The sequence below is a fragment of the Xiphophorus hellerii genome, chromosome 11 (assembly GCF_003331165.1).
Source record: "Xiphophorus hellerii strain 12219 chromosome 11, Xiphophorus_hellerii-4.1, whole genome shotgun sequence".
NCBI lineage: Eukaryota > Metazoa > Chordata > Actinopteri > Cyprinodontiformes > Poeciliidae > Xiphophorus > Xiphophorus hellerii.
Genome location: NC_045682.1, coordinates 28824286 through 28852276, shown reverse-complemented (window position 1 = coordinate 28852276; position 27991 = coordinate 28824286). Strand labels below are relative to the sequence as shown.

The following is a 27991-nucleotide window of genomic DNA, read 5'->3' as shown; positions in this document are numbered from 1 at the left end:
AGAACACCAGGTCTGCGCTTCCTTTAACTGGTCAGGATCACTCTAAGGTCGACACAAAACATGTTCATTACATTCACTTCACTAAATTATTCTCAGATAGTCAGATTTCAGTCTGAGCTGTTTTAGGGTCTCTGTTGCTTTAAATCCAGACAAGCTGCTGTTGGCCACGCCCCCAACACAAAGTTTACACTCACATGAAAATGGCTGCAAACAGATATGCTATTATACAATCGAACATGTTTGAAAAGCATTAGTGCAGCCTCCTGCACAACCAACCAGAATGCAGCAAGTCAACAGCTAAACTCTTGTCTCCTCCAGCAGCCATTGTACGGTGGGAAAACTATATGGCCAAACACTGTAGATCAGCTGGGGTTGCTAGGCAGCAGGCTGGGTTGTGGTTGCTAGGTAACAGCTCAGTGCCCTTCAATGTGACTCAACAATCTGGAGGTTTTTGAAACGGCTCATTTTCCAGACACCAAAAATCATGAAAGTATTGCCAAAAACCCACTGGGTTTTTATTTTAATCTCTTGTTCTGTTTTTGGAAACAGTTGAGACCAAAATGGAAAAATAAAAATGTTCAAAATGTGAATTTTGCATAAAACGTCCAAATTAAAGGCTGAATTCAAATGCACACCACACTTTACAGATCTCTAATCGTAAATTAAAAAGTAAAATGCATTTTTTATTTTCATGTTCTCAACTAAAATCTCAGTTTAATAGATTCATGTTTTTGGCCGTAATGAGAGGAAAACATAAAAACCTTTGAAAGGCTGTAAATTCAGAGCTGAACATCAGGCTGCAGCTTTCTGGACGCTTGGCGCTCAGCGACCTCCAGCAGCAGAAACAGCCAGAGCTCCGCGCTCAGCGCCGGCCGCTGCTGCCCTGCAGGCTCCAAACGGACCTCAGTCCAGGTGGATTCAGAAAGCCTTGCCGTCACATCGCAGACACTTCAGCCGTCCGGCGGTGGCGGAGGCCGGACCCTGGAGCAGCAGATATATGGCGGCCATCTGGCTCCGCGGCCGCTTGGAAGGAACCCAGAGAGCCTCTAATGTGCTTGTGGTTTCTGCTCTCTGGTGTAAATAACTCCCTGCAGTTCCTGCTCCGCGGGCCGGCTGGACATTTATGCTGACGAGAATTATTTTACTCATCCTAAAGACAAAACAAATCACAGCGTGTCGTTTCCTCCCCTCTGCTCCTGCAGTCGCTCTGCTCTCACTGTGTGTGTGTGTGTGTGTGTGTGTGTGTGTGTGTGTGTGTGTGTGTGTGTGTTAGCCGGACTGCTGGCGTTGCAGAATTAGTAGCTGGAGCCCAAACTGGATTAAGGGGGCAGAAAGCAGGGAGCTCACTAATGGAGAACTGACTTGGCCAGTAGCAGCTTCTGGCCATCAGCTGAGGCCAATTACATGAAGGAGCCTCATCTGGACCGGTCCGGCTCAGCTCGGTCCGGCTCAGCTCGGTCCGGCTCAGCTCGGTCCTGCTCAGCTCGGTCAGGCTCAGCTCGGTCCGGTAACTCTGGCAACTCTGCTTTATTTCAGTAACATGAAATTAACGACTCATCATGTTTAAAGGAAAATGTTTCCAAACATATGAAGCTGTAATTTTCTGTTCTGGTAAAAAGTTACATGTTAAAGTTTTACAGTCAGATCAGCATCAATGATTACAAATAAAAAACATCAAATTCAAACTGACCTGACGTCTCTTTAGATCCAGAGCTTCTTCGCTTTGGAGCGAGAAGTGAAGTTTCTAAGAGAAGTGAAGGAAATATAATGATGAAAACAGCTTCACTTACCTAAAGTTACTTATAATATACAGAACCAGTCGAACGGGGATAACTTACAAATTACATGTGCAGAATATTTAACTCTTTCATTGTGAAAAAGTTTGCTGAAGAAGTTTAAAAAAATAAAGTGAGAGAGAAATAAAAACTGTAAATTAAATGTTTCTGTTGCTAAACAATGAAGAAACGCAGTAAGACTTTAATAATCAGCTTCAGATTTAAAGGTGATTCTTTCTGCTTCCTAACCAGGTACATTACTACATTTGTAGCACCAAATCATTCTAAGATTTCAGTCTGAGCCGTTTTAGGGTCTCTGTCGCTTTAAATCTAGACAAGCTGCTGCTGGCCACGCCCCCAACACAAAGTTTACACTCACATGAAAATGGCGGCAAACAGGTGGGCAGTTATAAAACTGTACATCTTTGAGAAGCATTGGTGGAGCCTCCTGCACAACCAACCAGACTGCAGCAAGTCAACAACTAAACTCTTGTCTTTTCCAGCAGCCATTGTACAAAGGAAAACCAGGGATTGCTACACTCTGGAAGTTTTAGAAACGGCTTGTTTTCCAGACACCAAAAATCACGACAAACTTATTGCCAAGAAACAGTGTTTTTAATCACAGACTGAAATGGAAATAGGAAAATGTCCAAAATGTGACTCTTCCTCTTTAACATGCTGCTGTCAGTGTTCTCTCTCTCAGATTTTCACTAAATGAGGAAATAAAAAATGTGTCTTTCAACACAATAAACAATCCAAACACTGTTTGCTGTGTATAAATCCAAACTTCTTTATTAAATAATGACTTAAATGTGATTAATTTTTTGAGACGGTTTAGTTTCTCTTCATTTTAATAGAACATGTCTGACAACATGACGTAGGCTAGAAGACAATAAAAACCTGATGTAACATAATTAATAATTGCACATAGATATAATAGATCTGAAAATGTTGCAGATTTTCCATCGTAACAGAACTCTGATCTCTTCTTTCCCATCCTGGTATCATCATTATGGAAACCAGCATTTTAACTGGCAACCAGTGAACATTTGGCTCTTCTGTTTGAATTAGGGACAAGAAGAACATGTGTTCAGTTGAAACAATACAGATGAGCTGCAAGAGCTGGAAACCATTAAAAACACCTGAACTCACTGGTTCTGTTTTCATGAAGGAGCGTCGGCTTGGGAAGAACTAAAACAACATTTGTCTGATTTCTGTTCACAAAAATAAATGAAAATGTTCACAGATGAGCCAACATGTACACCAACCGATGAAACAATGAGGGAAAAAGCAGAACATTTTGTGACCATACAAATTACATAATTTATGTAAATATTCAGAAAGTCTGATTCCTAACAGAACCTGAAGAACAGGAAGTTCTTCGTGTTTATAAGTAACTTCTGACAGAAATCACATGTGGGGTTCCTCAGGGTTCTGTCCTGGAGTCCATGTTATTTAATATCTAGAAGCTCCGACCAGCTCGGATTACTGACAGGAATAAGATCAGATATGATAATTATGCAGATGATGCTCAGGTCTTCACTCCAATCTCAGAAAAACTGGGATTTGTGGGTGGATGTCTGCTTTCCACCCGGACGTATTTAGATGCGACACACGGATCTAATCAGGCTTCAGTATTGTCCGTTCATGTAAGTTTATTTTACTGCTAAATACTCACAATGTTTAAGAATTCCTGTCTATTGCCGGCCTGTTAGCCTAATGCTAACGTTCATCTTTTACTCTGGTTACTGTAAACAGCACCAGGTAATCTGCTGCCGCCGCCGTAACGTTGATCACCTTCCCAAAATAAAGGACTGAAAAGTCCGAGTTATTTTGTGGCTCATAACTGATGGAGGGGGTGAAAGAATTAAATCTGCTTTCAGTGTTTAGATCAACAAAAGCAGAAAGTTTAAATGTTTCGTACTGTAATCGTAAATCCAATTTTCTCAGATTCAAATCTGGATTTGGCTTTTTAAATAATTATCTGTGACTGATGAACTCATTTAAAACCATTTCTTTATTTTTGTGTTTCTAGTAGTAAAGATAAATTGTTGCTGCCTTTTGGCCGGAGGGACAGGAGCGAGATTAAGGAAAACAAGCAGCAAGTAGATGTTGTGCCAAACGTGAAACGCTGCAGTTAGTTTATCTTTTTGTTTCCAAGACATAAATAAAAAACATTTGGCTTCATAATAAAGAAAAACTCAAACACGTGGATCTTTTTCATGGACATTTTCCTGCCATCCTGAAGTTAAACTCCAAGATCAAAACATGAAACAAATAAAAAAATTTCTTCTTCTTTTCAACTTAAGCAAGTTTTAAAAAATGAGTGTAAAATATCAGCTGTAAATTTCTACGATACGTTAAAACATAAATGATAAAATCTGGAACATTCGTGTTTGAAATGTTTAAATGAAATCTGTTAAAAAATGTGATTAAAGTTTTGAAAACATTTTTCTCCAAGTTGTTCCAGTTTCATCTGCATGTGATGAAACCAGGTTGGTGAATAAAATGAGTGAAAAGCTGCTTTAATCCAGATTTAATCCTAAAAAGACTCAAATTTTATTTTCTAAAGTCAGACTTTTTCCCAACCAGCAGAATAACAGTTTAAAATGATGTTTCATGCAGTTTATCCAATTGTTTGCCCCAGAAATTATTTACAGGAATAGAAGTGAAAGTGATTGAATGCAAATGTAAAAATCAAAAATGAAAAATCATTTTTTTTTCCACTTCGCAGTTCTGCACCACTTTGTGTTGGTCTATCAATGAATCCCAATAAATACATAAAAAGAGGGAAAAGTTCAAGGGGTCCTTCGCTTTGCTCCAACCTGCGAAGCCAAAATAAAAAAATACGACTGTAGGAGGACGGAGTCAGGAACAAGTCGTTTCCTGCCAAGTCCTACGCAGAAAAAGTATTCGCAATTTATTTTATTACCTTCTGCAAGGAAAAATGCTGCCAAAATCAGGCAGTCGGTGATAAAATGGATCAAATCTACAATCTTTCCACCCGAAAAACCAGAATCAGGCCTCTGAAGGAAAAACCTCATTTTGGTCCATTTTCACACATTTTATTGATAGTAAACAAAAGAATGATGTGGAAAAACTCTGACTTACTAAAAATTACACTTCAGGACAACGTCTGAAGACATTACATTGAAAGAGCAATTTTGTCAATAAATTTGGCCATTTTGACGTCCCGTTTAGAAATCCCTCCACAGTCATGAGTGGTCAGAGTAATTTGGACCTGAGGAAACAGAAGCACACTGGTTTCAGTTACAAACATGTTCAAAATGGCTCTTTGTTTCTGCAGCTTTTACATAAATGCGCCGCAATATTTACATTTATACACCAGGAAACATGTTTATTGGGTCAAAGAACATCCAACTGTTATTTACTACACAGAATAAAAACCTTTTGTTCAAACCGCTTCTTAATTTTATATTTATTTATAAAATGCCAGTTTTAAATAAACTCAACCACCAGGTTTCTGTTTTTATTCTTCATTTCATGACATTTTTGTAAATAAAATGTTAGCAGTGAAGCAGCTATTAAAACAAACTTTCCTCTGAAAACCTTGATGGAACAAAAACACTAAATAAGCAGAAAACATTAAAAGAAAATCTTTCAAAGACCTTCAGAAACCCACTTCTTTAAGCCCAGAACCGGGGCACAACGAGGGCAGAACCAGGGTAGAACCGGGGCAGAACCAGGGCACAACGGGGGCAGAACCGGGGCAGAACCAGGGCAGAACCAGGGCACAACGGGGGCAGAACCAGGGCAGAACCGGGGCAGAACCAGGGCAGAACCGGGGTAGAACCAGGGCAGAACGGGGGCAGAACCGGGGCACAACGGGGGCAGAACCGGGGCACAACGGGGGCAGAACCGGGGCACAACGGGGGCACAACGGGGGCAGAACCAGGGCAGAACTGGGGTAGAACCAGGGCAGAACCGGGGCACAACGGGGGCAGAACCGGGGCAGATTTATGCCCTGTTTACAGGACAACAGTTTCTGGTGAAAATGGACGTTTTGTTGGGTTTGTTCTCTACATTTACATGAAACCACCGAATGTTTCCTCTGAAACGGCACAGATTGAAATCGGGTTCCAGAGTCCAGTGGTTCTGAACGTACCGGTACCGTTGTCTTGTAAACAGAATAAATGGATCTTTTCTGTCAGGGAATCTCTAGCTAATGCATAGCATGACGCAAAACAGCTGCTTCCTACCATCCACAGAAGAAGAAGAAACTGCTGACAATGCTGCTGTTGCTACAGTTCATGTTCCCCCATCAGATACGGTTCCCTCAGCGTCTCTTCATCGCTCCGCATCACCAAGGCGGCAAAATACACGCCTGCTTGTTCAGCTCTTATCTAGAGAACTACAGACACCGTGAAAACTCACACAACGGGTTTCAGAGAAGTTAGCCCACTTTTTTACAACTGCGCCCTAATCAGACACACACAGTGTTTCCCCCAAAATCTGGGGGAACGGGACCCGATGGGGGAACGGGACCAGATGGGGGAACGGGACCCGATGGGGGGAACGGGACCCGATGGGGAAAGGGGACCCGATGGGGGAACGGGACCTGATGGGGAACGGGACCCGATGGGGGGACGGGACCCGATGGGGGAACGGGACCAGATGGGGGAACGGGACCAGATGGGGGAACGGGACCAGATGGGGGAACGGGACCCGATGGGGGGACGGGACCAGATGGGGGAACGGGACCTGATGGGGAACGGGACCCGATGGGGGAACGGGAACTGATGAGGGGAAGGGGACCCGATGGGGGGAACGAGACCTGATGGGGGAACGGGAACTGATGGGGGAACGGGAACTGACGTGCCTTCAAGTAGAACTTTTTTTTTAAACACATGCCACGTAGTTTCAAAGAACCTAGCACCGCCTAGTGGCGTGGCGAGAGCATTACACGTTTCCGATGTATCGTTACTGTGTGAACAAAGATTGTAATTAGAACGTCTTCATGTAAATGTAATAACAGAAACGGAACAAAAATTCCATTTTCGTTAGATTGTGTCGTGTTAACAAGGCCTTAAACTTCTCTTCCTTCATTATTGCTCCTCCTCTCAGTTAAACATAAACACATTTAGTTTCCATGGAAACGCGAGACTCTTCTAGAAGCTGATAAAAAGTATTTGAGTTTGAGTTTAAGTCCAAAGTTCTGCAGAAATCTTCAACAAAAAGACACCATATGGAGCTCAGGCAGTGCCAAAAATAAATATATATATTTTAGTGGCTTAATTTGTGTTTTTTCCCTAAAATGTGACAAAATTTGTAGTAACTTTTATTTTATTGTTTTACACTGGATTACAAAAAATACACTTCAATCTCTTAATATTTTATAGGGTTAGGGTTTGAATAAAAAACAAATGTGGGTATTTTAAAAAGTTTTTTTCTCTCTCCATACAGATATCTGAGGTTCAGTACCAACTGATACAGAACTTTTTTATTTATTTATTTATTTTTTTACACAGACATAAATGCACTGAACTACAAATTTGTTTGATAAGTTAAATACACCAACAGATTCACCATTTTGGTCAAACATATAAAAACAACTTTAACTTGTTCAGTCAGAGCTGCTGACACCGTCAGGATACTCTATAATTTTCATTATCAGGATCAATACAGATATTGACATCGGATTGGTGCATCGATGTTTTTATAAATGTGCCAAAGGCAAAATGTTTAGGTATTTTTAATTAAACATCTAAATGCGTTTGAGTTTATGGCAACACTTTATTGACGGGTTGTGAATAAGAGACACGACTCCGTCATAAACATAACACCTGAACTGATGAACATGAGGAAGTCTTCATGAATATTTATGACTGTTGTCATAAAGTGTCATTCGGTAAATCATGACACTTTTAATACAAAGTTGACTTTATTCAAAATGTCTTTGTTATTATAACTTGATATTAACTAATAAATCATGATCCGACATAAATTTGTTATAAAAGTATTACTGATTAAACTTTAGCTTTAATAACATAAAGCTACATAATTTTAAAGTTTAAATATTCATGAAGGTGTTATGTCATGTTTATGACGGAGTCACGACAATCTTACTCACAACCCATCAAATAAAATGTTACCGAGTTTATTTTAGCAAAGTAATGTGGATCTTTGGTTTCCAAAGTGTTTGTCTCTTTATTCATGATATTTCTAAAAGGTTTACATTCTGCAGTGATATTTACGTTTCTGGTTGAGTCTCCAAAGTTTTAGCTTTATTTTGATACTAAGATTACTGAAACAGAGTTTGTAACTGCTGAGAAAAACTCAACTAGACTTGGGTTTGTTATTTTAAACACACGTCAGAAAATCCTGGGGGCTTTGAGGTTTTTAGAGATTGTATGAAGGTTTGGAGGAGCCGTGGAAAAGTAAGTACACCCCAGATCAGCTGAGCAACTTAAACCAGTGAGATTTTTCTTCACACTTCAGCGAATCATGAAAACCGAGCAGAACATTATTTATGTTCAGTATGAATTCAGAATGGATCAAGTATTTTGTTCAGGTTTGCCTCCCAGTGCCTGGTGCAGAGCGCAGAGACCTGCAGCCGCTTTAATAAAGAGTGGATTAGGAGCAGCATTCCTCCTAAAGAGCCGCGCTGCACCGCACGGTAATTCAGCGGCTTCAGCCTAATGCCCAGAGATTTTCACCGACCGGCTGCGTCACGCACTTCTCTACCTCCGAGGAAAAATCACTGACGAGGCGGGAAGAGCTCTGGAAAATTATACTCAACTAAAGGTAAAAAGTATTCTGTAGAAAGTCCACTCTAGTACTGAGTAACTGGTCAGATTATCATCTAATATTTAAAAATTACGTCATCAGACGGACCAAAATGTAAAGGAAATTTTGGTATTTTAAGAACCAAAACGACAATAATTCATATGAGGACCAAAAAATAAAATAAAATGTTTAAAATCAGTTGTTAAACTTTAACAGAAGCTGCAGGTTTGTGTCTGAGTCTGTCTGGTTAAAACATGTTTGATTTTCATTCAGTGGGAAGAAAATCCAGAAATTTCACTCAAGTAAAAGCAGAAATACTTTATAATAAATCCTAAAATGCAATAACAGCTAAAAATAAACATAACGTGAAAAAAATAAAAAAAGTTTTTTTCCCACCTTAAATCCAAAATGTATATAAGTTTATACAATTTTGTCTTAATTGCTGCCCTGAGTGTGTTTCTCTTTTTAGCAAGCGATCGATCAATTACTAAATCAGATGAGTATTCCAATAATCGAGTAATCTGATTAATCGTTTCAGCCCTGGATATCTGCAAAGGTTTCAAGAGAAAAACTAAAGGATTGCAGGTGAAACTAGTTTTTTTATGTTTTTATTTCTGACCTTTAGAATATTTTAGGAGTTTGGATGGAACGTTTTCTCAAAAAAGGGTTAGTTTTTTTAGTTTTTTAAAATCTGTTGATCATCTCAGAGTTTCTGCGATTTGTACAGAACCAAACAGGATCAACAGCAAAAGCAAGAGAGAAAATGTCTTGTTCTGTAACTGATCCTAAACCAAATGTTTGGGTTTTAAATGTTTTACCTTATTATAAACGTTGAACCACTCTGGATGATGGTTCATCTTCTCCGCCTGCAGAGCGACTCGAGACATGAAGCCAAACGCCTGGAGGGAAAAATAAACTTTATGGCTTTATACTTTATAATGCCTTTTATGTTCATAAAATACTAATAAAAATCTAAATTATGTACTTTTTACTGGTTTATCATCTAAAGTAAAAGATTGAAAAGTACACTGGAGTAATTCTACAGAAAGATCTGTTAAAGTTTTATGTTTTCACTGTTTTTGTTCATTTTGATAATCATGGATTTCATATAAAATAAAAATATAAACTCATATTTCTAGATGATCATGTGACATAAACGGATTTTTAACAGAAATCTATGCAGTCATGCCCAGCAGACCACCTAACCACAACAGCTGACTGCTAATGTCTAAGCACATTAACAGAAAGTTAAGTGGAAGGACAACAGAGAATAGTACAGTTTCCTCAGCAGATTTTTAAAACTCCCTGCAACTTCCTGCAAAAATCAACTTTCACATTTAGACAAACTGAAGCACATTTAAATGTATGAACTAGGCCAACATAAATAACAAGTATGAGGAAATTAATTTATTTTCATAAATAAAAATATCCTAAAAATGTGTTCTGCATATTTTTTGTCTTTAAAAGTCATAATTGGTAAACAGAGATTGAAATGTTATAATCCGAGTATAAAACATAACTACAGCTTGTTAAAATATCCATTTTTAATTTTGACAGTAAAAATATGAATCCCAGTTTGGAAACTTTAATTTCTTTCAGTGTAGATTAATTATGTAGCACCAGTCACTTTTTACAGGACAAAAAGGTTCAAATTATATCAAATAATCCCAAACAAGCCAATAATAATCCTAATCTGAGATTTAATAACAGTCAATAAAATTATATCATTTAGTTAAATCCAACCATCATGTTCTGATCAGTAAAATGTTTCTGGTCCAATAGATCGTTAACTGAAGCACGAGGCGACAGTGGGCTGGAAGAACGGCACCGTTCCTGTTCCTCTGGAAAATAAACCCTTCAGCAGCAAAACCAAATATTTCCACCAGGACACTTAAAAAAAGAAACAAAAATATGTCTGATTTAAATTCTCAGCAAAGCTAAAATTACATTAAAATTAATCAATCATTGGCGTGCCGTGGTGGCGTAGCGGTTAGTGCAACCCGTATTTGGAGGCCTTGAGTCCTCGACGCGGCCGTCGCGGGTTCGACTCCCGGACCCGACGACATTTGCCGCATGTCTTCCCTCCTCTCCTTCCCTGTTTCCTGTCAGCCTGCTGTCATATAAGGGACACTAGAGCCACAAAATACCCCCTGGAGGGGTAAAAAAAAAAAAAAAATTAATCAATCATTAACACAACTGTCAACTAATCTAGTAATCAATTAATCAATAAGTGGAGAAAAAGAAAAGACCGTCTGCTGAGCAGAAACTGAGCCAGAAATAAACATTTTGTATTTAAATAATAACAAAACTGCCTGTAAATATGTGCATCACAAAACTCCTAAAAAATCTCAGATTTTTTATTTTCCTATCCATTAATCAATAATTGAATCCCCAAAATGACAAACCGATCAGATTTACACGGCGTTTTCTCACGTTGAGGTTAAAAATGTGGTTTTAGCTGCAGATTCAAACATTCACTAAGGGAAAGCTGCGTTTATCATTTCATTTTAGGCAATAAAACTGTTTATTTTCTTATTTTAAAATGTTTATTTGCATTTTTGTAATATATTTCTAGTATTGTATTATAAAGGTTTGAATTAATCATTTGTTGCCGCTCTAAATTGTTATAAAAAAACCATAAAAATGAGTTTTGTTCAAACTAATTAATCCATTTCCTGTCAGAACAGAAACATCCTGAAGCTGAAACTTTATTTCTGCAGGTTTCTGACCAATTGGGCGACGTCTGGATGATTTAAAATGTGAAAGCTGAGCAGCGCGGCGTGGTGTAGCACGGCGCAGCGCAGCACGGCGTAGCACAGCGCGGCGTAGCACAGAACAGAGCGGCGTGGCGTGGTGTAGCACAGCGCAGCGCAGCACGGCGCGGCGTAGCACAGCGCGGCGTAGCACAGCGCGGCGTAGCACAGAGCAGAGCGGTGCGGCGTAGCACAGCGCGGCGTAGCACAGAACAGAGCGGCGTGGCGTGGTGTAGCACAGCGCGGCGCAGCACGGCGCGGCGCAGCACGGCGCGGCGTAGCACAGCGCGGCGTAGCACAGCGGCCTCTGAATAAAACCTACTGTAGCCTCTGTCCTCAGGCTTCGGTATGCGGCTCCCTCCAATCACAGGTCATCCAGGGAGTGATTACCGTAATTCTAATTATCTACAAAGAGGAGAGAGAAATCCCTCGTCTTACTCGCCCCGACCAGAGAGAGAGGGGGAAGAAACGCAGGTAGGCCTTATTTCAGAGCAATTTCCCACTGCAATCTCAATTAAGCCCCTAAATGCTTCCTCTGTGCCTAATTAAATCAACTGAAATGCCATTGTTTACGGGCCGGGCCGCGGCCCCATCCGCCACCTGACAGGACCAAACAGAATTACCTTCACAAAGGAAATTGGGTTTAGTGTTTTTAGCGTGGAGGACCAATTTTTGAGACGCCCTGTTTGGTTCCCTTGTGCCGCTATGCGTGTAACTCGATCGGCAGCTCGATCAAATTGGTTATCAAGGAAACCGTCTCCTGATCAATTTAAGTAATTGACATATTCCTGCAACTTGACCCCAGAGGCTCCAATTTGCAGAGCGAGGCGTTCTGCTTTCCCTCAGCGCTCATTGGCTCTAATGGAGGCGGCGGAGCAGGCTGAGTCAGGTGTTGCCCAAACTTGTCTGGTGTCTCTGGGCCGATCTCAGGCTGAACGGCCGCTGGGAGCCGGGTGACAGGAAACGGTTCGGCGGTACCAGGTCGGGCTCCTGCACGCCGGCCCACTTCAGAACACCAGCAGCTCTGTAGTTCTGGACTCCGACACATCGCATTCGACTCTCCGGAACGGTTGGACTCGAACTGAACCAGCTCAATAAAATAAAAAACGTTACTGCCTTTCTCACAATTATTTCAGATTCAGAAGATTTTCTGAGTAAAAATGTCCGTTTAGGTTTTCACCAGAAATGGTCCAACAGTAAAATGTTTCTAAAAACTTGAAAAGCTCTTTAAGTTTCAACTTAATCCAGTCGAGTCCGGCTGGTTTGGAGGTGTGAACGATAATCGACCTCTGACCTCCGGTCCTCCAGGTCTGGTTCGGTTTGAATGTGAAACACCAAGCGGAGTGGAGCCCGCTCCAAAAGCAGGAAGTGGACTACAGCGCAGGGGATTCTGGGTAAATACAAATAAAGCTAACGTGTTAGCCTAGTGCTAGCAGCAGAAATGGCTCCTGGTCTTCAGCCAAAGACTAAAGAGAAATCCTCCAACAATAAAATCTGACGCCTCCATCTTGTTTCCATCTGGTGAAGAAGGAAGTTGCTCTCAGCGTCTTCAGAGGTTTTTGTGTCGTTTCCTTCAGTGGTTCTTGGTGCAGCGCCCCCACAGGCCAGGAGGGGAACAGGTTGGTTTGACTCAGAACCACAGCAGCTGGAGGTGGAGCAGGTGATGGAGTTCTGGTTCCAGTAGAACCGGGTCGACCGGACTGAAGGAGGAAAACTTTTGGGTTCTCTGAACTGAAAGTCAGTTCAAGTGTTTATTCTGATCTTGATCAAAGAATTGATGAAAAGTTTCAGATGTGAAAAACTGAAACATCCCAGATAAATTTGGTTCTGCAAAGTTTTGACTTCAGGGACTGAAACAAAAATATTGAAAAACTATTTTTATTCCTTGTGTTGTAAAACTAAAACTATGAGATTTGAACATTTTTACAAACAAGATTCTTTTTATCTTAAATGCAAATGATTAAATAAGTTGTCCAGTTCTGTCTTAGTTACGGCTCTGAGTGTTTTTTGGTCTGTATTAATGATTAATTGATCACTAAATTAAATGTCAATTATTTCTATCATAAACATTTGTAGGCCTGCTGAGGCACAAACTACAGGAAGTGAATTTTCTGCAGAGAAAAATATTTTAAACATTTTAAAGTTCATGAGAATAAAATCACTTGTAATCTCTCCCTACAGATAGAAAAAGATTAAAATTAGTTTTGAAAAAGCAGAATGCTGTGAAAATGGAGCGTTTGTTCTGACGGGCGGCGGTCCCTCAGGCCCAGTAAGCGTCTCAACATCCTCCACTTGGACCCCGATGAAAATGAAAACCGCCTCTCCACTCCCAGCCAGCAAGTAAACAGAGGTCAAGGGCTCTCCCTCTTAAAGTGCTTTGTTTAGGCCGTTTGTATTGTTTGGGCCACTCTTGGGCAGGCGGCGGGTCAGCTGGCGAGGCGGCCGTCCCTCGGCCGTCTCCAGCAGCTGCAGCTGTCAGACTCAGATAATTTGACGTGAGGTTACGCAGAGCCTCCATCCCCAATAATCAGAACCAGCCGCCGTTTTGGAGCTATTACAGCGTGATTGTCATACAACACTGGATGAAATAATTTGACGTCGGAGCGAGGTGCTGTTCTCGCTCTGGTTGCGGCAGCGGACTCGGTTTCAAACACATGTCTGTCATTTACAGATCGGCTTTCGGCCGCCCGGCGCGCTGCAGAGGCTTAGGAACGCCTCGCCAGGCTAAGTGGCTGCAGACTCCAGCCAACCCCAGCAGACACGTTCACACCGCGCACTCAGGCCTACGCCGCCGCATTACACACATCGCCTTCGCTCTGTAGCGCGAAACGGGAGAACGCTGCGCCCATGATGAGGATGATGACCACACCTCTGATGTTTCACTCCCCAAATAAGCTTCCAGCGTCCGCCAGCTGGCTGAGCAGGACCTCGGCGACGGACAGCTAACGACAGGCAGACCGAAAATAGGAGCAAATCTCCACCAACACTCTTTAAAATTTATTTCAGAGATTTTCTAGAAAAAACATGGAAATTTCTGAGCTCCAAAAGTGGAAAATGTGCATGAAAAAAACGTGGAAATTTTGAATATTTAATCTCAGGAATTTTGTAGAAAAAACTTTCAGTTTTTCAGTTTCAAAAGTTGAAAATTTTCAGCTTTTGAAAAATAAAAACCTTCAATCCAAATTCAAAGTAAAATTCAAAGGTACTTTATTGATCCCAAAGAGAAATTAAATGCAACTCATATTAATTCTGGTTGTTGGCAGAACAACCAGAATTTCCTGTAGCAATTTCCTGTAGCAGTCTGTGTTACAGTCAATTTGAAGAAGCCTCTGACTGAAGGTGTTCTGTTTTTCTAAGAAAATTTTAAAACCTGACAGTTTTTAAAGTTCTTCTATGAAAAGGGCCGACCGTCTTTCCATAACATAAAGGATAATTTTTTAAATAATTTGATAAAAAATAAAATCAAACATTGTGAAACTTCAGGAGTTTATTGGATGTTTATTTTTCTAAACAGAACCACATAAAGAGCATTTTGCTTCTCAAAGCCGATTCTCAGAGCTAAAGAGGAAAGTCATCATTAAGCGCTAAACTACAATTAAAAGTAAAAAAGAAACAAATGGATTTCTCTGGATATTTAAAGACAAAATGAGACGAAGTCAGAGAGAAAGAAATCAGTTTCAATCTGCAGGAAACGTAAAGTTTTACCGACTCGGAAAACAACGAGCCGTTTTTCTCTCACATGAGAATAAAGTTCAGTTCAGCAAATCATCAAAAATCTGCAGAATTTTTAAAGAATTCAGACAATTTACTAAATATTGATTCATCTGTTTCAGTATTTAAATCTGAACTTATTAGAACTTTTATATTTATTAATATTTCATGTTCCTAACTTTTATGTTTTTTAATATTTAAATTTTGTATTGGTTAATTTGTTTTTATATAATTTTAGTATTTTTGTGAACTTAAATACTTTCACTATTTGACCATTTTAAATATTTTAGTTTTATTCATCTACTTTTTTATATTTTATTCAAATGTATTTTAGATTATATTTTCATTGAGTTACAGTAATATTCTTTTATATTTATATTTGTTCATTCCAGATTTTTAAAAATAATTTTAACCCAAAATAATGAGAAAAACTAAAAGGATGAAACAACAAAGTAACTAAAACTCTAAGTTACATTAAATAAACTGAAAAATATGTAGAAAGATTAAGTTTCACACACAGAGACTGGAAGCTGATAAAAACCAAATTTATCTATTTTATTGTTGAACTGAGCTACAATCACATTAACATGTTTAATTTCTCATTGTGAAATTATTCAAACTGATTTATCGTTTGTAATCTGAGGTTTCAGTAATAATCTGAATCAGATTCACGAACGGGAGCGTCTCAGAAAACGGATTCGACTGCCGCAGAACGAGACGGAGGCTGCAGGGAGAATCGGAGGATGAAGAGGAGGAGGAGGAGGAGAAAAAGGAGGAGGAGGAAGAGTAGGAGAAAGAGGAGGAAAAGGAGGAGGAGGAAGAGGAAGAGGAGGTCGGATGTCCCGAGAGTCTCAGGACGAACAGAAAGTTTTCTGGCTGCTCTTCATGCGGTCGTTGTCTGTGGTGAACCAAAGTGTGAACATGTTGCTTCAGGGTTTCAAATGATGGTTTGATTTTCACTTTCACATAATAACTGCAAATTATGATCTTGAAGAAACATGCAGAAAATGTGTTTTATTTTTCCTGTTTTCCAGGAAAATGAGTTGGTTCTGATGTTGACAAAGTTTCCACCTCACATTAATCAGTTGGTGCGTTTTTGTTTTACTGTTTGCACTAAACAGTTTTTATTATAAAACAGACGCTGGAGATGCAGATTAATGTCACATTTTAAAGGAGTTCTGATAAAAAATAATAGGCCAGTGTGGTTGTTTACTAAAAACTTAATTAATTAAAAAACAACAAATATCTAGGATCACACTAATGCAAAGATTATTTTCTTTTACTTTTTATTTTAAGTTTTTCTATAATTGAAAACTAAAATTCTCCACATTTCATTGAATACATAAATAATATTCTGAGAATTGTGGAAACAAACAGAAAATAGAAATGGAAATTATTGTACAACTTTTAAACTAACAAACAGATTGTCTTAATAAATATAAAAAGGCAACAAAGCTTCAGGAATTATTTTATTTTAAGCAACAAAATTTAAAACAAATTGAGACGAAATGTCCAAACAGAGCTGAAGGTCGAAGGTCATCGCTTTCCATTTTTAACCTCTTGAACTAAACAGCGCCCCCTAAAGGCCTAATATCAATAAAACACAGTTTAATGAACCAAAAGGTCTCAATGTTATGTAAAAGATTAAAATAATAGAAACATGGTGGAGGAAGAATCATGCTGTGGGGATTCTAAAAAAATTAAAACGTTGATTCTAATAATTCAGACTCCAAATCTACCTGAATATTCAGCAATAAGCTGAAAGCGTTTCAGCGCTAGCGCAGAAGCTAACGTCTGCAGCCTTCCTCATCTCAGCCAATCAGAGCCGAGGGGAAAAAGCTGCTCCTGGATTGGCTCCTGTCTAGACAACAGCCAATAGCGTGTCAGGTAGCATTGCACAAGTTATTTCAGCTTTTCATTTCCTTTCAAATATTTTAGATTTGCTTCATAAACAATAAATAAAATAGATTCATGAATAATGTAAGAAAATTTTGCGACTGGGACGTCTGAGGTATTAAATTTTAACTCTTCCTTTGTGTGCAGCTTTATGAAAATTAGATTAGCAATAAATTTCCTCATTACACATGTAATTAAATAAATTAAATGTTTTTAGAAAAATTACCAAAGCAATCATTAAAGAAAGCTGTTCAACTCTTTAATTATATGTTCTTATTAATATTTATCTGACTTTTTATGTAAAAAAAAAAAAAAAAAAAGTTCGATTTGACTTGGGAGAAAAACTTCATTTAGTTTTTGTTATTGTGGATTTTTACATCCCTCAGTTTCCTTGTTGACTTTACAGGTTAAACTTGAAACACAGCAGCAGCTGCAGCAGCTTCAGCAGCTGCAGCAGCTTCAGCAGCTGCAGCAGCTTCAGCAGCTGCAGCAGCTTCAGCAGCTGCAGCAGCTTCAGCAGCTGCAGCAGCTTCAGCAGCTGCAGCAGCTTCAGCAGCTGCAGCAGCTTCAGCAGCTGCAGCAGCTTCAGCAGCTGCTGCAGGAGTGAGTTTATGTGGGAAAATGAAGGAATGCCATTGTTGTCAACCTCAGCTAAGGTAACAACAGTTGAGCATTCACAGTTCACCTCCGCCGTTTCACATGACTGTTTCTGCTTTATTCACAGAAACGTCGAGCAGATGGCCGATCTTTAAATTGTGTGTAAACAGCATCAGCGGCTGCAACTTAAAACAACAAAAACAGAAAAACATGCATGTTTCTGAGCAGAATCACATGTGGTTGCAGGGATTCTCCTCACCACCCAAACCTGCTTAAACAGGAATTTGATGCAAGAAAAATACAAAAAAAATCCCTTCTCAAATTCACTGCCACCAACAAACATTATGACACTTTCCATTTGCAATAATCTGAGCAACTTCAGTTTAAAAAACGAGCACAGATGTCGTGTTGCTTTTTTTAACTGCAGCTCTGGCGCCCCCTGGTGATCACATAGGGAGGCGCTTCAAAGCAGAAAAGGAGGTTTGTTATTTCCATTCTAAATTCTTCTGGGATCTGATTTCATGGACTTGATGTCTTCAGATAAGTGGCGAATGGAAATCAGCCAGCATGTCGCTCCTCGTCAGCGCTCGTCATTTTAAAAGCCCTTTAAGTGCAGCCATGAGAGTGAAAACACCCCGGACCGAAACACGGCCCACAAGACAAAACAGAGAGACGCCAACAACCAAAATTGGAACAACATGAGCTCATCTTCCAGAAGGAAACAAGAGACGAGAAGAGGCAGCGACAGGGAGAGGAGAGGGACATCCACTGCAGGCTGACGGGTTGTTAGTGGTTTGCAAACCAGATGAGACATTTTAACTAATTTCATTGTTTGTGAAAGAAATCATTCTGATCAAAACCAAAATTGCTGCCAACTGGCCGCCTGGCGAGTCTCCGCCTAATGCGGCCTGACGTGTCGGGTAAGAGGATCCGGAGGGGGAGGACGGCCGTACGCGCCTCCGACTTCAAACGGCAGGAAGTGTAAAACCAGGCGGCGTTAGTGGCTGAAGCAGCTAACGGCGGATTAGAGGAAGTCCACTAAGTGGCCCTGAGATGAATTAAAAAACGATTTTAAACGAGAGGTTGATCAAAAAGAAAACAAGAAAGTTATGTTAGACTTTCTGTTTATTTTACTGCAAGAGGCATGCAGCAGGACTCCAAATATAAATGTTTTACTGGCCAAAGTAGGGCTGAAACGATTAATCGATTACTGAAATAATTATCGACTAATTTAGTAATCGATTAATTAACTGGAGTATACAGATTTTTTTTAAAAAGACCATTTGCTGAAAAAACAAAACATTCAGAGGAGATAAAGACAAAACTGTGCAAAAAGTATTCACATTTTACATTTAAAGTTACAAAATCGTTTATAAATCTGTTCCACCCAAAACTCCTCAAGTACAAATTACAGAAAATGTTTTTATCTTAAATGCAAAATGTATATTTTTTGTAGTTTTGACATAATATTGGCTATGAGTGTGTTTTTCTTTTAGCAAACGGTCTTTTTCTTAGTTTGTATACTCCATTAACAATTAATTGATTACAAAATTAGTTGACGATTACTTAAATTATTGATTAATCACAATTAATTTGACCAATCGTTTCAGCCCTGATGCAGACACAAGGTGGAAACGGATTAAACTTTGTGGTTTAATGTTCAGCCTTCATGTTTTCTGCTGACAGAAATCTCTCCGCGACTCACATGAATGCACAAATATAGGTATGGATTGCCAAAAGTGCAAAAAAAATTTTTTAAAAACAGCAAAATGACGACGATTTACAGAAGTAAAACCACCATTTTTTTTTTTTTACTTTTTTAACCTTTGATAAGTATAATTGTACTTATTACACTTCCTATGATAACTATGATGTTATAGTTCATTGCTTTGATTGTAGTTTTTGTATTTATTGACAAAACTAGTGTAGTTAAGTTATTTTATAGCCTTTATTTGTTTTTAGCAGGACAAATTTAGGATTATTAAGAGACAACAGATGAAAAAAGCATTTTGGCTAATTTTTGCACATGAACGCATTGTTCCTAACAAATAAAATACATTTTATTAAAACAATCCCTCACAGTTGATCCATTCGGCTTCTGTACTCAGTGAGTGTCGCTGTGATGGTGCATTAACTGATCAGAAAAATGTCAGATTTTTGAGTTTGCAGCCCTCTGACTCAACATTTTAGTAAAAAATTCAAATAAAAACATTATGAAAACAACATTAATATGAAAACAAGCATAAAGCCACAGACCTGATTAAACGTTTTAAAGTGCAGCTCCTTGAAGATGGCGTCGCGGTCCTCCACCTCCATCCAGCCCGTCGCCCGGAGCTCCATCACCAGCTGATCCCGGTCCGTCGGGCTCAGCCAATGAGAGTCTGACGACTGGACACAACAAGCCACTCCAAGTTATTAAAATCAAACATTTTGACCACCAAGTTCGGGCTCAGTTTTACTGGATTTCCTTCAGAATTATAACTGCAGAGCAGCAAAAGCCTGGTGGCAGCTGTCAGAGTAACACTGCTCATTTTGGGATTTCCTCTGCAGTTTACAGTGCTTTCCAAAATAAATAAAAGAAGTTCATTTTAGACATTTTTTTTCATGTTAAGATATATTGTTTAGGCTTTTGTGATGAGGAAATGTTTGCACAAATAATATCTGAATTTTTTAGGATATTTGTTATGTGAGACTCCTAATGCACTAGCTACTCTTAAGTTATTCTGTAAATAAAACATAACATATATGCTGTTTTGGTTAAAATTACTGCAATAAAAGGGTAAATTTACAGGACTTATTTAAAATGACTTGTCTAAATAATATTTCTTTTTTATATTTTTTGTATCAGTAGCATATATTTAAACCAATCTGGCTACAAGGATCATAATAAAACAATTAGGATCTGGCAGATGTACTGGTGCAAATTTTATAATTTGCTCACCAAACTAAAACAAAAATAAATAGCAAGGAATTGGATTCAACCTTAATGTTAATCAGATTATTAGATTACAATAATCTGATTTCTCATTATAAGAGAAAGCTATAGCAGTTTTCTACAGTATATGTGCATCTTTAGATACAGAAGATAATGTAATTCTTTAAATTAATTAAGTAAAGTGCACAGATTTATGATCAACAGTGAGTCACCTTTGATAAATTGGAAGCTGCTGCATCATGAGATCTTATTAGATATGTTGTAACACCAACCTAAACGATGGATTATTTTTTAAAGTGTCAGTTATTAGTAAAAATGTATTGTAATATTGTTGTCCTGTTTGATCCATTCGTGTTTTATTTTGTGGACACCTGAGTGCAGTTTGTTTGGTCTCCAGCAGGTGGCGCTGTTTCCCTGTAAATATGCACCTGTCGATGCTGCTGGTCACATTTTCTAATAAAATCTGAGCTACTATTTCAGTTACAGTGCATTTACTTTGTCATGCATGTTTCTCTGTATTTTATTGTGATAAACTCCTAATGTGGCGATTTTAAATGTCTTTGTCACCGCGCTCTAAGTTTCTTAAATTGTGTATTTAGTTCCTTATTCCCAAACTCTTCCGCGATATTATAAAATTAACAGAAGCCCGGAGAGATTTTAAATAAATGTTAAACTAACATGACAGAAAATAATAAAATAAATTTAGAGTAATTAAAAGGATGTGTTCTTTCGTCATGACACAAACTGAATGCGACATACGCCGCTGCTTCTACAAACTTTCCCCATGAAGGAACACCGTCGGGACAACAACTCTGGCGTCCCGCTCGTCTTTTAAAGAAGCTTAAAGACGCTAATTAGCATAAATGCTAACAGAAAACCGCGGCTGTTGCTCTCACCATTTTAGAGGAGATTCTGTGGAGTGGAGGTTTCCTTAGGCAGCTCAGCCGGCTGCAGGACCGAAAGCTGCTCGTCCTCAGGACGGACGTTAACGCAAACATGTCTGTTTCACTTCATTTACCCTTTACAACCTGTTCTGCGCAAACGTGCGTCCTCCGAGGTCCTGACTCACGTTCAACGTAGCTGTTCACCTCACTGCCTGATGAAAATCACCCGAAAGGAGTCAGCCTACACAAAAACTAGTAAAAAATAAAAATAACAAACTAAATGTATACACGTAGTTATTAAAATCATTTGTGTATAGCAATAGAAACATTTAATTGACTTTTTTTTTACTTTTACATCTGACCTTTAATTTCAGAATATTCATTCTCACAAGGGGAACAACTAATGGTCACCAAATAATTTTATTTATTTACACTTAAGTCAATTAATTTACTTTATTTATTCATATTTAACTTACTTATTTCACACTAGTGTTGTTATATTACTAATGGTATATTTATATTCACCAATAACATTGTGGATGGGAGTAGCTTCTCTAAAAATAAGCAATATTCTAGGGGATCAATAAAGTATATTTTATTTTCTAGGTGTATTAGTAATCCATTTCAGCAACAAAACTGCCAGGAAATGAGGATGTAAGGGAGGTTAAAAATATCAGTATAGTTTATATATATATATATATATATATATATATATATATATATATATATATATATATATATATATATAAATTATATATATAATTTATCCAGATCAGAAAACAATAAAAGCATATTAAGTTAATTTCTGGTCTGTTTTGTTGCTAAAATCCTGACTTATGAAATTATTCTTAGAAAATGGAGTTTCTTTCTTGAATACATAAGAAGGCATTCATGTACAATAATTCCACTTTATTTTTTTGTTTGTAAAGAAATTGAGGTGTGACTAACATGCGTCACATTTGCTTTCTGTGATTTGAACTTTGAACTCTAAGATTATTGCCCTCTACTGAGAGAAAACCAACTCAAAAAACTATGAAATATTTCCATTTTTTAAAACATAAACCACAACATTTTGCATATTTTATTTGAATCTGAAACATTTTTGAATGAAAAACTTTGCAGTATGATTATTGTGTTTTCAGTCCTGGTGTTCGTGCTCCTGTCCCGGTACGACCCATCGCAGGCTGTCCGCCCGCAGGATGGCGTAGACGATGAAGGCTGTGATGAAGAGGATGGAGAAGACGAGGAGCCAGTCGATGCCTCTCACCGGGACGCTGGACAGGGGCCCCATCCGGTCTCCCTCTGTCACGTCTCTGTTGGGGCCCGCTTCAAACCCTGAAGCCAAAACATTCTGCTTTAACCTTTTAGTTTACCTAAATTTTATTTCTTTACACGTCTGAAAAGTCCTCAGAAACACCAACTTTCCCCTGGGAGCCAACTGATGATTAGAGACTATAATCAATGATTTAAACTTCACAACATCTGCTTAGACCTTAAGCAATAAAATTCAGTGGATATTTACATAATTGTTCCTGTCTGAAATTTTAGATGTATAAACCCTCATTTTGAAAGCAGAGATCCTGTGATACAGATTTCCAGTTTTTTTATCTGAATTTGACTGAGTTATATTCTTTATTCATAGAAGAAATATGAGCAGAAAGTTTTCATTGAAATTCCAAGTAGGTTTGAATTTAACAGGAAAAGAAGAAATTACAAGATTATCCCGTTTTCTCCTGTTAATTAAATGCATAGAAAATCATATTTAAGTGATCACTTTATTTCTGGTCCATGAATTTTTCTGCTCAGTTGATACATTGTTCATACAATTGATGATTGAATTGTTTTTTACATTGTGTGTTTATTGATTATTATTCTCTACAGGACTTTTAGCTGCTTTAGGAATAAAATTATTGAGTGATGAATAAATCAACAAACATGTTTTTGCACTTTTTTTTTTGTTTGATTAAAAAAAAAGGTAAAAGTTAGAGACATATGCTATGATGTATAAATTACATTAATTTATTTTCAATCAGAACCGATCAAGAGGCAGCTGACCTATTGATCGGTTCATCGCTCAATCAACCAAACTTCTGTTTTCAGGAGTCAAAGATGTTTTTCTGAGCTGAAATCTGCAGCCATATCCAGATCTCACACACACACACACACACACCCAAGTCACACAGGTCACCCCCTGCTGGCGCTACCTGTCTGGTTGGTGATGAAGGAGGTGAGCATCTCCAGCGTGCGGTCCGTGTGGTTGAAGCGAGCCATAGGTTTGGCCCCCTGAAACAGCAGGATGTTGGGAACGGCCACCGTCCCAAACCTGGTGGAGAGACTGGCAGCGAAACACAACCGGGACAAAAGTTCAAGAGATGGAAACTAGAAACACAAGTTATGGTTCCCTATTTAATTATTACTATTGTATCAATTTCAGCACTGAGAGAGAAAGCTTTGCAAATAATCGACTTACGATTAATGCTTTATTAGATTAAAGTGAATTCCAATCGATTATTTAATGACGTCCGATGACCGATTAGTTAGTGTTTGGAAGTCAAGTTACAGTGTTGTAGTACAAAATAATTAGTAATTCAACATGTTTCTACTCAAGTAAAAGTAAAAAGTATTTGGTAAAAAGTTACTCAAGTACTGAGTAACTGATCAAATTATCAATCATTTAAGATTTAAAAATTACATTATCAGATGGACAAAAATGTAAAGTTAAGTGGAAATTTTGGTATTTTAAGAACCAAAATGACAATAAATCATATAAGGAACAGAAATGAAAAAAATGAGGCAAAACAAAAATTTTCCAAATCAGTTTTTTTTCAATAAAGAAAATATGAAACTAATAAAAACTGCAGGTGTGAGTCTGCTTGTTTTTCATTCAGTGGGAAGGAAATCCAGAAGTTTTACTTAAGTAAAAGTAAAAAGTACAGCGTAGTAAAAATACTCTAAAAATAAATTTTTTTCAGCTCAACTCTGTATACAAGACAAACTGATTCCTGCTGAACAAGTTGCTCATTATTTCATCTGTTGTGAAGAAAATGTCTAGTTTGTAGTTTGGCTCAAACTCTGTTTATTTAAACTGAACTCAACAATCACAAGGAAATTAAGCCACGGAGTAAATAAAACTAAAATGAACGGTGTGTCTAACGGAGACGCAGCAGGGAAATGAGACGTATTTACACCCTAAAAAGGTTACATCCACCTGCTGTGCTGCGAGGCATCCAGTGCCAGGAAATGCATGCTGGGAAAAACGCGTGGCAGGGCGTTGAAGTGCGGCGCCAGTTTGGCTGAGAACTGACACCAGGCTGTGAAGAACAGAACCACAGAGCACTCTGTGCTGTTGGCGTTGAGAAAATCCATCAGGTCCTGAAAGACAGGAGGAAATCCTCACTTGCTGCTCAGTTACAGTAAAAACCTCTGAAGTTTTACTGGCTGGAACAGAAAACAAGCAGATCAATCTCTGTAAAATATACGAGCTGTTTACACATCAACATCCTAACAACATCCAATTAAAGATCATCTGACTGTTTCTTTAGATCATCACAGGATATGTTGTGTTTTAGGATCTTTTAACCAACTCCAGTCTGTCAGACAGGCGTATTTATCATGTATTAATTACTAGAAACCAAAGCAGTTTTCAAACCTGGCTGCAGCTACTGAAAATGAACCAAAGAAATGTGGCTAATTAGTTAATTCATGACTTACCAGTGAAGGGAACTACATTTTTAAATCGTTCCAGGTCGGCTTGGACGGACTTTTTCATTTAGTAAATTAAATCAACTATTGAAAATGACAGCAAAAAACACACATTTTGCCAAGTATTTTTGTTTAGTTTCTACTGCAAATATCTTAGTACATTTTAAATTAGACAAAACTAACTTACAAGTAACTTTTCAGCAAGATAAAAGAAAAAGGTTTTGTTACATAGACAGATGATTTAACTTAAAACAAGATATTTTTCCCATGTTATAAGTGAAATCATCTGCAAGAGGAACTAGAACTTTTTCATCAATATTAAAAAATAACTGACTTGAAACAAGCTCCTGTTTCTTGCTGAAAAGTTACTTGTAAGTTAGTTTTGTCTTATTTAAAATGTACTAAGATATTTTCACTAGAAATTAGACCAAAGTGACTTGGTGATGTTTTGTGTTTTTGCATTTTGACAGATTTCACACTGAGGCAGGAAGAAGTACCTGTGAGGAGTTGAGGACCTGAACGGTGAAGCTCTCCAGTCCTGTGACGTTCCTCTTGTCACAGTTCACTTTATACGTCTTTGCCGTCTCTGTGGTGTTCGCTTCTTCAGCTGGAAGTTCTGCAGGAACCATCTCCAGAGTGACCTGGAAGTGAAACAATAAAAATAAAGGTTCTGTGTGATGTTTTCAGCCCTAACCCTTCAGTCATTTCACAGCAGCTTGTATTTCAGTTTCTGAGCTCCAGCTGAAGAACCTGCTGCATTGATTCTGCTTCCGGCTCCTCCAGAAGCTCCAGGTCTTCGGCCTGCGCAGGCGAGACGCACCGATCGCCGTTCCCGTCGCAGGAGGGAGAGAAGCCCGACTGGAAGTCCTTCACATTCCTGGGAATCAGGGATTCGATGTCAGACGGATCGATCGGGGTTTCAGTCCCCATCACCGCGTCTGCGATTTCAGCCGTCTTAAACTGCCTTCTGGGCAAAGAATCCAACTCCTCTGACTCAACAAAGCTGGGTTTATTCTCCAACTCCTCTGACAGAACAACCCGAGGAGACTCATCAGTTCCTGAAGAAAAACAGAAGATACCTCACTCAACATTTCTAATTTGGTTCAGTCAGGAAAATTCAAACACGAATCTCACAGAGGAGGGGTTCCTTTACAAAAACCCATCACAGCCTTGAAGCTGCAGTACGTAACTTTTACAAAAATATGGTTTGCCAACACTACACTCCACGAATATTTATAAACATTTTTCACTATATATTATAATCTCTTAGTTTTTATTTTATTTAGTCTTGACCAAATGTGCATTTCAGATTTCTATTAAATATGGGTTAATTTTTTTATATTTTATCCAACTTGTTTATTTAAAAAAACTACTTTACGGAAGAGTCAAAATACAACATAAAACTGTATTTATAATCTATAAAGAAGATATAATACAGATCTTTATATCTGTGGTAAACAACTACCTATTTTATTAAGTGGGAAAAAATATTATCGCATTTACATGTTTAAATTAGCTAGCTTAAGACATTAATGAAAAATGGCGTCACATTACAAGACGATAAATTGACTTATAAGTCAGAAATATAAGTCAGAACCTTGAATTATTGCTTCTATATACAATCTTATCATAAATGTTATATTTATTAGCATAATCGTCGGTTAATTTTCACAACATTGACAGTTAGTGTCCTACCTTCTGCTGTCTGAGCCGATAGACTCAACATGGCGGAACTGTGAAAAACAAATAACAAAACAAACGTTATAAAAGATTTACGATACTTTCGCGACATATTTTAGTTTTTAAGACGACTATTCGGTCAGAGAAGAGATGATGAGGCCATTATGATGAGATGTGAGAGCAGTATTTGTTTCCTAGGAACAAATATTTCACACTGTGGCGGAACTATATAAATGACACACCGCAAAATTTAACTTCCGGCGTACTGTTTACAAACGTTTGCTTACGTAAAGAATGAATAATAATAAATTCTAAAAAATATTTTTGCATATATTTAAAGGAGATACACATTTTGATCTTATTTTTCTCATTTACAAATAAATGTTTACTTTTTTACTTTATATTTTAACTTTGAAGATTGAAAGATTCTTGAATATTGTCAATTATGATAAATTTTGCAGTTATTTCTATATCATTTATGTACCCTCTCCTTATTCCTCTGTATTATTTTTTGTTTTATTTGCCGATATTACATATTGTGTTGTGTACAAGATCTTTTTTTATGTTTTTATTCAAACTAAAGTATATTTTAGGGCTCATGGGGGAATAAAAACTAACATTACTTCAGAAGAGCTTTTTCTTCTTTCATTGCTTCCAAATTACTTCCAGAATTATTTAATTTATTTCTGTTAGGCCTCCAAATAAAAGGAGCAAACCCATTGTTTTTAAGGCTAAATTTCATAAAAGCTTTAAAGAAAAATCTTTAACAATATCTCAAGTGGTTTAGTGGAAATTCTTTTTTCTTTTAGATGCAAAAGAATGTGATGTTCTTTGTGAAGGAATGAAAAGGTTTAAATGTGAAATAAAACTTAACTTAAACTCAGGTAAAAGGGAAGTGGGAAGTTTTTGTGCAACAGATCTGTAACCAGTTACCTTCCAAGAACAAAGTATAACTTTATAAGTCCACTGAGGATAATCAATCAATCCCAGTGAATTTATAATGAAAGAATAAAAAGACTTAAATGTACAACAAATTTAACTTAAAATCAGGAAAATGTTGGATAAAGCTGTCTAAACTATTTTATTTGTTTTTATTTATTTTTTTTACCTTAATAGTTAATGAAATGACATTAACATTAATCCATCATATCATTACATAGTACTTAAATATTACTACATCTATAAATGTATTTACACTGACATACACTGTAAAAAAAAAAAGGATTTTCAGACACTGAACAACAAACACTACAGTCAGAAAAGCAAAACTATCATACAAGCAAAGAAAAAATTACTCAAGTGTTTTTTTTT

The 27991-nt window shown here is 37.9% G+C and overlaps 2 protein-coding genes and 1 long non-coding RNA gene across 8 annotated transcripts; 1 reads left to right on the top strand and 2 right to left on the bottom strand.

Annotated features, from left to right (window-relative positions):
* Positions 1 to 82: 82 nt before the first annotated feature.
* On the top strand, positions 83 to 2177 carry LOC116727813 (uncharacterized). The gene is made up of 3 exons (XR_004340863.1): positions 83 to 99; positions 908 to 912; positions 2065 to 2177. It is a non-coding gene; the product is annotated as an uncharacterized LOC116727813 (long non-coding RNA).
* On the bottom strand, positions 226 to 21500 carry LOC116727811 (pterin-4-alpha-carbinolamine dehydratase 2). 6 transcript variants are annotated; one of them, XM_032575444.1, is made up of 5 exons: positions 21311 to 21499; positions 19736 to 19867; positions 9341 to 9421; positions 1691 to 1744; positions 226 to 1150 (listed from the first exon to the last, which is right to left on the bottom strand). In XM_032575444.1, the coding sequence occupies exons 1-5, from the start codon at positions 21410 to 21412 to the stop codon at positions 1142 to 1144; spliced, it is 378 nt and encodes a 125-aa protein (XP_032431335.1). In that variant the 5' UTR covers positions 21413 to 21499; the 3' UTR covers positions 226 to 1141. The 6 variants fall into 6 exon arrangements, with proteins under 6 accessions (XP_032431335.1, XP_032431334.1, XP_032431333.1 ...); XM_032575442.1 differs by lacking the exon at positions 226 to 1150 and adding an exon at positions 4887 to 5016 and having other exon boundaries at positions 1682 to 1744; positions 21311 to 21498; XM_032575443.1 differs by having other exon boundaries at positions 226 to 1744; positions 21311 to 21500.
* An 862-nt stretch (positions 21501 to 22362) lies between these two features.
* On the bottom strand, positions 22363 to 26910 carry txndc15 (thioredoxin domain containing 15). Its single transcript, XM_032577306.1, has 6 exons — positions 26696 to 26910; positions 25751 to 26058; positions 25498 to 25641; positions 24507 to 24670; positions 23503 to 23633; positions 22363 to 22633 (listed from the first exon to the last, which is right to left on the bottom strand). Exons 1-6 carry the CDS (start codon positions 26790 to 26792, stop codon positions 22437 to 22439), a joined length of 1041 nt encoding a protein of 346 aa, XP_032433197.1. The 5' UTR covers positions 26793 to 26910; the 3' UTR covers positions 22363 to 22436.
* Between the last annotated feature and the right edge of the window lie 1081 nt (positions 26911 to 27991).